Below are 12268 nucleotides of genomic sequence, written 5' to 3'. Positions count from 1 at the left end.
ATTGTTTGGTGGTGGCTGTTGCGGAGCTTCCACAGATTCAGTAACATTAGCAAGTGGTGGAGGCCAGCAGGTGGATGAGGGAAATGGGAGGCAGGAGGAGCAGAGACCCGAGGCGGCCGCCGGTCCGAGTGTCAGGTGAACTGAACTTCAGGTAAGAAGTTATGACCTGCAGTCTATCTGGGTCAGATATGAACCAAGTTTAGGTGGAGTTTATTTTCGCTGTGCTGACTTTTTACCGTCAGTTACAATAACTCGTACTGTGTGCTAGCTAGCATGATGGAGTTTCTATACAGCTGGGTGGGTGCTATGATGTTGCTGATAGTGAACTTTATTTTATTCATAAGGTTAGTAGAGTTGCCAACCGTCCCGTAAAAATTCGGAATCGTCCCGAATTCAGAGAAAATATTACGCGTTTCGTATTGAGCTGAAAAGAACAGTTTGTCCCGTAATTCAGCTACAATGAAAAAGACACAAAGCTGGATTTATTCTGCATCTTTACGCTGCACAGCTGCCTCTTCTTCTCTCATACTCCCCCCTCCGTCTCCTGTTGCTACTTCAATCATGAAACTGATCAATGATCAGCTGATCGGCTTTTCTCTCTTGTTTGTTTATCGAAAGAAAGAGGAAACCAGCAGATGTTGCGCTAAACAACAGCAGCACGTTTAAGCTTGATCAGCTGTTGTTAGAATTTATTTAATATTAATTTCTAGTATCAGCTGATGTTTGCTGGAGCCACAGCTGTAAAGCTGCTGGTCATGATGTCGGTTTGGATATGTGGTGAGAGGGAAACATGAAGATGAAACCAGGAGATGTCCTTACTGAACCATCAGAGCTGTTATGGAGAAACAGGTTTACCTTTTAGTTAACATGAATGAGTTGAAGGGAAGTTATGAACTGTTTCTGAGAGACAAATAACACCAGGATCCTTTTCTAAGTAGCTGACAGCTGGTAACTGTGCAGGGGCGGGTCTAGCAAAGTTTTGTCGGGGGGCAGGTAGAGCATTAACAGGGAAAGGGGGGCACAAAGATATACTTTTCTTTCTTATTCTCATTTAAAATGTCTCGCTTTTAATAAATAATTATCTGAAGCTTACAACATATGATTGATAGATTGATACATATATACCAACAGAACCGTGTACATCACTGCCACAACAGCGTTTGTTTTCATTCAAAGGCTTTATGATTTTTCCTATAATGGCGGCCAGCCTCTAGTCAAAATGCCCGGGCCGATTTTTTTTGTTTTTGGAAGTAGTTTTTAGTTTGTTTTTAGTTTTAGCTATTTTAGGGGGATATCTGTGTGTGCAGGTGACTATTACTGTGCATAATTATTAGGCAACTTAACAAAAAACAAATATATACCCATTTCAATGATTTATTTTTACCAGTGACACCAATATAACATCTCCACATTCACAAATATACATTTCTGACATTCAAAAACAAAACAAAAACAAATCAGCGACCAATATAGCCACCTTTCTTTGCAAGGACACTCAAAAGCCTGCCATCCATGGATTCTGTCAGTGTTTTGATCTGTTCACCATCAACATTGCGTGCAGCAGCAACCACAGCCTCCCAGACACTGTTCAGAGAGGTGTACTGTTTTCCCTCCTTGTAAATCTCACATTTGATGATGGACCACAGGTTCTCAATGGGGTTCAGATCAGGTGAACAAGGAGGCCATGTCATTAGTTTTTCTTCTTTTATACCCTTTCTTGCCAGCCACGCTGTGGAGTACTTGGACGCGTGTGATGGAGCATTGTCCTGCATGAAAATCATGTTTTTCTTGAAGGATGCAGACTTCTTCCTGTACCACTGCTTGAAGAAGGTGTCTTCCAGAAACTGGCAGTAGGACTGGGAGTTGAGCTTGACTCCATCCTCAACCCGAAAAGGCCCCACAAGCTCATCTTTGATGATAGCAGCCCAAACCAGTACTCCACCTCCACCTTGCTGGCGTCTGAGTGGGACTGGAGCTCTCTGCCCTTTACCAATCCAGCCACGGGCCCATCCATCTGGCCCATCAAGACTCACTCTCATTTCATCAGTCCATAAAACCTTAGAAAAACCAGTCTTGAGATATTTCTTGGCCCAGTCTTGACGTTTCAGCTTGTGTGTCTTGTTCAGTGGTGGTCGTCTTTCAGCCTTTCTTACCTTGACCATGTCTCTGAGTATTGCACACCTTGTGCTTTTGGGCACTCCAGTGATGTTGCAGCTCTGAAATATGGCCAAACTGGTGGCAAGTGGCATCTTGGCAGCTGCACGCTTGACTTTTCTCAGTTCATGGGCAGTTATTTTGCGCCTTGGTTTTTCCACACGCTTCTTGCGACCCTGTTGACTATTTTGAATGAAACACTTGATTGTTCGATGATCACGCTTCAGAAGCTTTGCAATTTTGAGACTGCTGGATCCCTCTGCAAGATATCTCACTATTTTTGACTTTTCTGAGCCTGTCAAGTCCTTCTTTTGACCCATTTTGCCAAAGGGAAGGAAGTTGCCTAATAATTATGCACACCTGATATAGGGTGTTGATGTCATTAGACCACACCCCTTCTCATTACAGAGATGCACATCACCTAATATGCTTAATTGGTAGTAGGCTTTCGAGCCTATACAGCTTGGAGTAAGACAACATGCATGAAGAGGATGATGTGGACAAAATACTCATTTGCCTAATAATTCTGCACTCCCTGTAGTTACTTTGAAAGTAACGGGTAACTTGAAATAACTGAGTTACTTTTGATAGAAATAACTAGTAATGTGACTAAGTTATTAATTTAAAGTAACTTACCCAACACTGATGATGATGTTGGAATCAGGACTGGTTGTAAGAGCATCTGTGTTAAATGTAGAAGTTCACTCTGACGCCTCTGCCTTTCTAAATGGAGGGACAGTAACTGTGTGTGTATATGTAAAAATGTAAAATCTGCAGATAGTCAGAATAACAGCAACAGCATTTTGTCTCTATCAGCCATTGTAGAAATTCATCTCATGTAAACAATAATGTGGCGATGTAAGGAAGAGGACTCCCTTACTATATTTATTTATATTATCTGTATAGCACTTTAGAGCACACCTTTCACTTTATTAAAAGCACCTTATCAAGCACTTTATTTAGCATTGCACTTTAAGCATGGATTTGCACACAAGAAGGTTAAATATTTATTGACTATTTATTGGGAATTTTAAAATCACTTGGTAGCCTTATTTCAGATCCTGCACAGCTGCTCCTCATCAAGGAATGTGGTGGTTGTCTGTCAGGAGAGAAGAATGGTGATTGAGATAGTTATTAAGGTTTACCAGTAAGGAAAACTAATGCAAGTGTGTGTGGAAAAAAAAAAGAAAAAAAAGAAAAAAAAAGAAATCTAGGGATAAAAGTGGTGCAAATGAGTGTAAGACTTATTACAGATGAAGCTCCCATCCCGCTGCCTCAGATCTTCATCTTCTCTTTCTCTCTCTGTTCCCTCTGCTCGTCTGATCACAATGGGAGGGAGGGCCTTTAGCTGCTCTGCCCCTCGACTTTGGAATTCCCTACCCCCGGACCTCAGAAATATTAGTTCATTCTCTCTTTTTAAGTCCACCCTCAAAACTCATCTGTTTAAAATTGCCTATTCTTAAATTTCTGTATGTTTTAACTTTTATCTTCTATTTTTACCATTGTGTATATTTCCAGTTTTTATCTGTTGTACAGTGTCCTTGGGTGCTTTGAAAGGCGCTATTTAAATAAAATGTATTATTATTATTATTATTATTATTATAATGATTACTCACCTTTCTTGCCTGTGTCCTCTTCAAGGTGTTTGGGCAAATGTGTCCCTGGGGGTCCAGACACCATTTAAAGGTTCCGGGAGAGGCCATTGGTAAAGAGAGTGTGGTGAATCTTTTTGTGCTTGGGTTTCTGGGTTTTTATAATATTGGGTTTGGTGTAACATTAAAGTGTGAAATATTTATTAATATGTAAATGTGAAAATGTATTTATTTATTCTTATTGATATATTGGATACTGTGGTGGAAGGTTGGGATTTAAGAATTTACCTGAGAGTGGAATAATGGTTAAGTCTGTGACAGCTGAACATATTTAAGGCTGCCAGTTGTCATTAGAGGATGGATTTTTTGTGCTGTGAAGAAGCTCGACAAATTAATTGTTGTAAGGAGAGCTGTATAGCAAATAAATACTTTGTTCCACTACACTTGCCTCGGTCCATCTCACTGTGTTTCCAGCCGCTAAGGGCCGCCCTGTTACAGGCGAACAGCGTGACGTCAAAAAAGGCACACACCTTTGATGTTGCGTGGCGAACTCCATATTCCTTTTCCACACAAAAACACAAAAAACGGGTTTTCAAAAATCTCCACCCTGGCAGGAGTTTTTAACAATCTCAATTTTCGGTGATTATGTGTGGACAAAAGGCCTAAATGCATAGAAAAACTGCGTTTTCAAAAATACCTGTGTAGTTGTGGATGTGCCAGGGGGGATTTTCTTGTAAAACAAAGGGGGGTCTAGCAAAAAAAATTTGGGAACCACTGGATTAACTTACTTAGACTTAGATCCTCTCGCGCCGATCGGCGCATTGGGCAACAAGTGGACGCCATCAAACCCGGTCCATCGCAGCAGTTGTTGCTTCATCACATGACAGTTCGACCGAGCGTAAATCTTCAAGGAAAGTGACTGTGAAGGTTCTCAGTCATCCAGGTCATCGTAGTCCAAGGAGCTTGGAAAGAAAAACGTTTGGACTTCTTTAAGTTGCTTGAAGACGTTTCACCTCTCATCCGAGAAGCTTCTTCAGTTCTAAGGTCAAATGGTGGAGAGTCCCAGATATAAACCTAGTGGGAGTGTCCCCCCACAGAGGGACAAAGAACCCCCTGATGATCCTCTAATCGCCTGAGCCAAGGTGTGAAACTGGGTGTGGGTCCCAATCAGCCAGAGTTTCGGGTGAGTTCATTGTGAAACCTGGCCCCACCTTATCATGCGAATTCCTGAGGTCAGATGGCCCAGGATGTGAGTGGGTGTTAAGGCGTCTGGGAAGGGATCTCAAAACTGGATTATAGATGGCAGAGAGTTGGTGTCGTAAACCCCGCCTCTGTTCAAAGATGGTCGCTCACAGTGGACATAGATGCTTCTTTCACTCCTCTTTCAAACCATCTGTCCTCTCTGTCCAAAATGTGAACATTGGCATCCTCGAAAGAGTGACCTTTGACCTTTAGATGCAGATGGACAGCTGAGTCTTGTCCTGTGGAGGTGGCTCTTCTGTGTTGTTCCATGCGCTTGTGAAGTGGCTGTTTGGTCTCTCCAATGTAGAGGTCTGGGCATTCCTCGCTGCACTGTACAGCATACACCACATTGTTAAGACTGTGTTTTGGAGTTTTGTCTTTGTGATGAACCAGTTTGTGTCTGAGCGTGTTGCTGGGTATAAGGACTTCAAGGAAAGTCCTCCTCCATGTAGAGCAGGGCGATATGGCCAAAAATATTTATCACGATATATATTTGAAAATTTGCGATAACGATATAACCGACGATATAATTGATGCGAGACAAAATACAACTCCACAACATTACTAGCGCAAAAAGACAACCTTCCATTTATTTTCACTTAAACAAGAAGCTGGTTTTTATGTACATTAAAGCTTTATAAAAATGTAACAGTGCAAATGCAAATTCCTTGCTGAAAGTTTAACCAAAAGGCATTTCCAGTAGAAATGGGCTGACATATCCTGAGCATAACCATGTATAATATCCACTGAAGTTAAAAAGAGGTGCTTTGCAACATTAAACTGCAGTGTGCAGTACGCATTTTTCGGACCATAAGGTGCACGGGATTATACGGCACATTAAGCAAAACAAAGCAGTCAGATAAATCAAACTTTATTAAACTCATTCTTCTTGCTTCCTCCACTTCTGTGCCATTGATTCATTAATGTTGAATTCTCTGGCAGCTGCTCTATTCCCATGTTGTTGCAGTATATTAATGACTAACCTCGTATTGTGGATGGATTATCTCAGTTGTTCTCCTGACTGAAGTTTGGTCCGTTTACAGCATCCTGCCATGCGATTGCATTTGTCTTTAACTATCAGGAACCTTAACGTTAACTTTTATAGGTGGAAAAGTGTTAGTGTTCGTCCTCCAGCTTCACTGTTTATGTTATGCTAACATAGCTGTGTCGCTAGCGATCACGTAGCACATCAATATATACCAGCTAGCCCAACTTCAGTAACCCTACAAACGTCACTGCTGTTTAGTTTCCTGTCTTCATTTATGTTGGAAGTGATAGCAGAGCTGTACGTTTGATTTTTTTTCAGAAATCTCTCAGTCAGAACATACTATATCATGCTTAGGTAACTAGCGAAACTAGCGAGCTAACTTCCGCTAGCTTCCTGCTAACTTCTAACTCCGTTAAATGTAATACATTTTGTTTTCATGGATGCCTGGAAGTTAAACTTCATAGTTACACCTGGTAAAGCAGCAATGCTGATCGTTTTATTAAAGATGAAAGAATTTAGACAGTTTTTAACTCTCAGTGATGCTGCAGTGTTCGTTTGACCTGAAGAATACGGAGTTTAGGACCCAGACTACTTCCAGATTTAAGAGCATCTTAATCCGACAAATATGACAATAACGACGGCCGCTTGTATGTTCTGCAAAAAAATGTGCTTTGTCGTGTATCTGACGGACAAACACCAAACCAGTTCCACATCACTGAAGTTGCACCATTTTTACAAACCAATTCTGGTTCATCTGTTTCACTCAACAATCGGCCATGTGCGTATGAAAACAAAGGCACTGCGCATGCGCGTTTTACTCATATTCTATCGCGATATTTCATTTTCCTATCGTTGCCTAACATTATACCGGTATTACCGTGAACGGTATAATATGGCCCAGCCCTACCTCCATGTTATTTTGGGTCTTCCTCGTCGTCTCTTTCCATTCTTCCGGTTGAGAGAGAAATGAACCCTGGATTAATGCAATTGCAAATTGTGCCTTGTTCTCAGTTGAACAGCAAGGGGAGGGTGATAGCTCAGATGAAGAGATGAACAACAGAGCTTCAGAGAAACACAACATACTGATATTCACTGTGAAGCTTTGAGTGGAAAAAGACAAAAACAACATGTGGATCCTGGAATAATGGGAGCTTCCATCTTTAAAGGACTGAAGAGGAAGAAGTTTACAATCATTTAGAAGAGTTTAAAACATCAACTGATTGAATCCATGAATCTGAAAACGTGTTTCTGCGTGAAAGAGACAGACATGTACAGACTGAACTATCTATCCAACAGTCAGAGTGTTTCTCTAACAGGACGACACTCTTTACACTCCACTCAGCACAGGGACACTGAGGAACCAGGATAAAACCAAAACCCAGGATAAAGAGTTTGAGTGAATGTGGTGTTGAAGGTGTGGAGGTGGATCAGAGTGTCAGAGGAGACTCTGTAGAAGGACAGAGTTCCAGCAGGACAGTCCACATACACTGCTACTCTGTTAGAGACAGAGGAGGAGGAGGAGGAGGAGGAGATAAATGTTGTTCTGTTATTGTGCCTGAGAGACTGAGGACCATCATCAGAGCAGCTCAGAGTCCAGGACTGAGGATTCCATCCGAACACGCAGTCTTTACTGTTTCCTTTCCTTCTGATTCTTCTGTAACTCACTGATATATGAACACATCCTCTCCACTCGACCTCCCAGTAACAGCGACCAGTCAGACCATTTGTGCACAGCAGCTGATGATAAACATCAAATCTGTCTGGATGATCAGGATACGACTGAACTTCCTCCACATGTGTAACCTTCCTGTTGTTGTCAGACAGTTGGAGCTTTGTGTTCACTGTGTTTGTGTCGATTGTGAGTTGACAGGAATCTGATGGAGAGAACAAACACAATCCAGCTGTAGTTATTGATCCATCATCTGTTCATTGATTGACACTTTGATGACTCCTGACATCAGAGATGTGAATGTGTGCTGCTTTGTTTTCATGAATCCCTTTAAAAACACACTTACACTTCCTCAGACCTGGTGTCAACCATTGTTCTCCAGCAGGCTCCACCCTGAAAGGAGGAGGGGGGTCAGAGCAGCACAGTCAGCATGCACACATGGACATTACATGGCTCTCATACACAGACTGATAGACACTGATAAAGGAACAGTCCAACATTTTCACAAATACACTGCTGATGATTTGGACTGATCCTGGATCTGTCAGTGCACCACTGTATTGACTGAAATGTGACTGATTCAAACTGTGACCTTCATTATCTTTATATTCCTCTTCTGCTTAGCTGGAAAAGACACCTCTCTGCCTTTGCTGCCAGCTGTTTTCCATCTCTTTGTGTCAGTGTGGTTACTGTTCAGTGGTGTACAAAAGTTTTGAGAGTGAGAAAGAGTGATCAGATGAATTTCAAAGTCCCTCTTCGCCATGTAAACTAACCCCCCCCTAGAAAAAAAACCACAATTCCACTGCTTTCCATCACTGCCATAATAGGACCTGCTGAGATCCTCTTATTAACACAGGTGAGAATGTTGACGAGCACAAGGCTGGAGATCATTATGTTATGCTGATCAAGTTAGAATAGCGCAATGGAATTGTTAAAATGTGGGTGAGGTCAGTGGCGGTCCTAGCCTGTTTGGTGCCCTGGGCGAACACTCCCTTTGGCGCACCCCCCAACAACACACACACACACACACACACACACACACACACACACACACACACACACACACACACACACACACACACACACACACACACACAAAACATATTAAGGATTGTACATTAACATAAAACTGTTGTCGGAACCATACTGAATTTCACCAGAGAAAAACACACACACATATGAAGAGAGAGAGACTATGCATAGTATGCAAACGGCTACCAAACAGCCATCATAATTCGTCATACAACGAGAACAGGACAAATCAACAATTGACAATGACTAATTAATATTAAAATCTGTAACATAATGTATTGTTTGGAGTTTAGTCTGTTACGGTTGCTATTTTTTACCATTTCTTCTTGGAGCAACTGTAACCCACATTATTTCCTTAGGGATTAATAAAGTATTCTGATTCTGATTGTTTCAGGATGACCTGCCATTATCCAGTGACACATCTGCTTACCTGCATCTTTTGCTCATTTCTCCTCCTCTTTTCTCTTTTTTCTAAACTGAGGACCTGATGGCTTTGAACTTTTCTTGTCCATCTTCCATTGGTTTTAATTTTGCACTCCAGTATGAACACCCATCCCCCAACCCGAGGATCACCACAACATAACCTAATAAACCTACACCTTAGTTCACAGATTCACTTTGTCTAAGGTGTATTTCTGAGATTTAAGACAACCCAGGATTCAAATCATGAATACATGATGGGCTTGGATTTAAAACATTATGAATGAAATGTGCTCTATTTGGAAGCAGCAGGCCCCGCCCCTTTCAACGGGTTGTGTGAGACTTTAAATCATCAAACTGTAAATTTTAAATTGTTATTGATCCTTTACCCCCGAGTCCTAAAGTGTAGATTTATTTTCTTACTCTTCTTATATATATTGTTTGTTTACTTGCACTGCTGTAACTGGAGCCTCGTCGTCTCGTCTCTCTATATGCTGGACTGTCTGTAGCGGAGATGACAATAAAGTTTACTTTGACTTCAGCAGCGCGCAGGCGCACCGAGGGCTCTCGTGCTCACTTTTCGCGTATAGAATTTCGAAAAAAAACATCGGTGCAAAATACAAGTCTGTATCATGATGTCTGGTGTTTTCGTGTTTGTTGGTTTGTTTTTATTTTTTTTTATTTTGTTAGTTGGTTATTAGATGCTGCTCCAGCTGGTCAGAGAATCCCCCACCGCCCTGCCCTCTCCTCCCTGTGCCGCAAGCAGCAGGCGCACCTCGCAAACGGAGGGCGCCCTTACTCCCAGCAAATGGGCGATAGAAAACCAATCGCTGCCTATGCCATTCCCGATGTGCGCTGGCATGACGTCAGGGCAGCATGAGTATGAGCATTTTTTTTTTTTTGCCGATGCCCGTGATGCCGCCCCCCACCACGATGCCGCCCCGGGCAACCGCCCGTGTCGCCCGTATCTAAAACCGCTACTGGGTGAGGTTTGAAATCATTGTGGTTAATCATGGTTAACACTGCATCCACAGTGAGGTGAAGACTTTTGGAGGATGGCCTGGTATCAGGAACAGCAGCAAAGAAACCACTTCTCCCCTCGCCCCCAAAAGTATGAGGGACAGACTGATGTTCTGCAAAAAAGTACAGCGAGTGGACTGCTGAGGGGTAAAGTCATTTTCTCTGATGGTTTGGGGCATCTGGGAAAAAGGATTGTCCAGAGAAGAAAAGGTGAGCACTACCATCAGTCCTGTCTCACGTGAACAGCAAAGCATCCTGAGAACGTTCATGGGTGGAGCTGCTTTTCAGTGAGTGGGCTCACTTACAATTTTGCTGAAAAACACAGCCATGAATAAAGAATAGTACCAAAACATCCACCGACACAAATTCTTCTAACCATACACGAACAGTTTGGTGACAAACAATGCCTTGTCCAGCATGATGGGGCACCATGCTATAAGGCCAAAGTCATAACTAAGTGGCTTCAGGAACAAAACATTGACATTTGGATCCATGGCCAGGAAACTCCCCAGAGCTTAATCCAATTGAAAACTTGTAGTCAGTCCTCAAGAAGCAGGTGGACAAACAAAACCCAACTAATTCTGACAAACTCCAAACATTATTTATGAAAGAATGGGGAGCCATCAGTCAGGACTTGGGCCAGAAGCTGATTGACAGAGGTCTTGAAATAGAATCACCGGCACTGCAAATACACACTCTTTGTATAAACTTTATGTAATTGTCAATAAAAGCCTATGTACTTTGATACATCACAGAAACAACTGTCACAAAGATCTAAAAACACTGAAGCAGCAAACTTTGTGAAAACTAATATTTATGTCATTTTCAAAACTTTTGGCCACGACTGTACATGACTTCTGAAATTTGAGTCAGTGCAGCATCCACACACAGAACAAACACAGCAGCAGAGAGTGTATACAATGAACAGCAAACAGACACTCAGGCTGTGTGACATGCTTTTTAGTTTGATAGTCAATTCGATTTACATTGTGAATTCATTGTGAAAAGTAACTGTAAGTTAAAAGACAAAATAAAGAATTCAAAAGTGGTTAAAAACTGAACATAAATACACATAAACCATCTTATGATAACAAGTTTGTTACATCGTCTCTAAATGTATTTCTTCCATTGTTTTCTGTTCCATTACTTTATAGTGTGTTTGCTTTTCAAAGCACATTGTGACATTTGTCTATGAAAAGCACTGAAATACTTAAAAACATTTGTGCACATCTGCTTTACTTTAAATGTACCAAAAACATCTCCCTGTAGTTGTCAGCTTCTACCACAGCCATGATTATAAAATAATAATTTTATAAGGTCTTATTTTTTCTTTTGACAAAGGTAGGCTAATATTTTTTTCATTTCCTTTCCTCTTCCTTCTTCTGGTGGATGTTTTAATCTAGGATAAATATGTCTGTGGTCTGTGTATACAATTAAAAGAAAGAAAGAAATCCAATCTGCACTGTTAAAAATACTGAGATATCTACAGATTGTTCCTGGGGAAGTTCTCCCTGGAGACCTCACGCATAATTGTTCATGCCACATCTGCATGAAACAAACAGGAAGTGAGTGAAGGACAGAGGAAATGTCTCCAGCTCTTCCTCCTCTACCAGATATTCTCTCCATACCTGAGAGTGTTCAGTCTCCAACGTGGATCCTTCAGTCCAGCCGACAGCAGCTTCATTCCTGAGTCCCCTGGATGATTGTAGCACAGGTCCAGCTCTCTCAGATGAGAAGGGTTGGAGCTCAGAGCTGAGGCCAGAGACGTACAGCCTTCCTCTGTGATCAGACAGCCTGACACACTGCAGACACACAAACAACAATCCATCTGTGAACAATGATTTTCTGTTTGTCAGATACAATAACATCTATCCATTTACACCCATTCCAGCAGTTCAAGATGGACTTCCAGGCAGACCCATTATGCTGGAATCCACCAATCCAAATGATTTGGAAACCTTAACGCCAAACCACCTCCTCCTCCTCAAGTCCAACCCGTGATTACCACCTGGTCTGTTCCAGAAAGATGATGTCTAAAAGCTGTCTAAAAGAAAATTACTTTGGTGGACTTTTGAGTATGTTATGTTGTCTCACTGGGTGTCTCTGATGTGATGTAGTGTATGTCGTGTATGTCGGATGTGTAATTATTAC

At 41.8% G+C, this 12268-nt stretch overlaps 1 protein-coding gene across 4 annotated transcripts in view; it reads right to left on the bottom strand.

The window, feature by feature from the left end:
• Positions 1 to 5508: 5508 nt before the first annotated feature.
• LOC101466660 (NLR family CARD domain-containing protein 3-like) overlaps positions 5509 to 12268 on the bottom strand; it is a 26954-nt gene continuing 20194 nt past the window's right edge. For 3 of the 4 annotated variants that reach the window (XM_076885409.1, XM_076885408.1, XM_076885407.1), the window contains exons 11-13: positions 11746 to 11919; positions 7992 to 8038; positions 5509 to 7850 (exon numbers count right to left, since the gene is read on the bottom strand). In XM_076885409.1, coding sequence (XP_076741524.1) covers positions 7315 to 7850; positions 7992 to 8038; positions 11746 to 11919 — 757 coding nt within the window. In that variant the 3' untranslated portion in view covers positions 5509 to 7314. Of the gene's footprint in view, positions 7851 to 7991; positions 8039 to 10810; positions 11663 to 11745; positions 11920 to 12268 lie in introns of those variants that run through there. The other variant, XM_076885410.1, reaches the window with a different exon arrangement.

The sequence above is a fragment of the Maylandia zebra genome, linkage group LG6 (assembly GCF_041146795.1).
Source record: "Maylandia zebra isolate NMK-2024a linkage group LG6, Mzebra_GT3a, whole genome shotgun sequence".
Lineage (NCBI taxonomy): Eukaryota > Metazoa > Chordata > Actinopteri > Cichliformes > Cichlidae > Maylandia > Maylandia zebra.
Note: the sequence above shows the minus strand (reverse complement) of the source record. Positions and strands in the feature narration are given on the sequence as shown.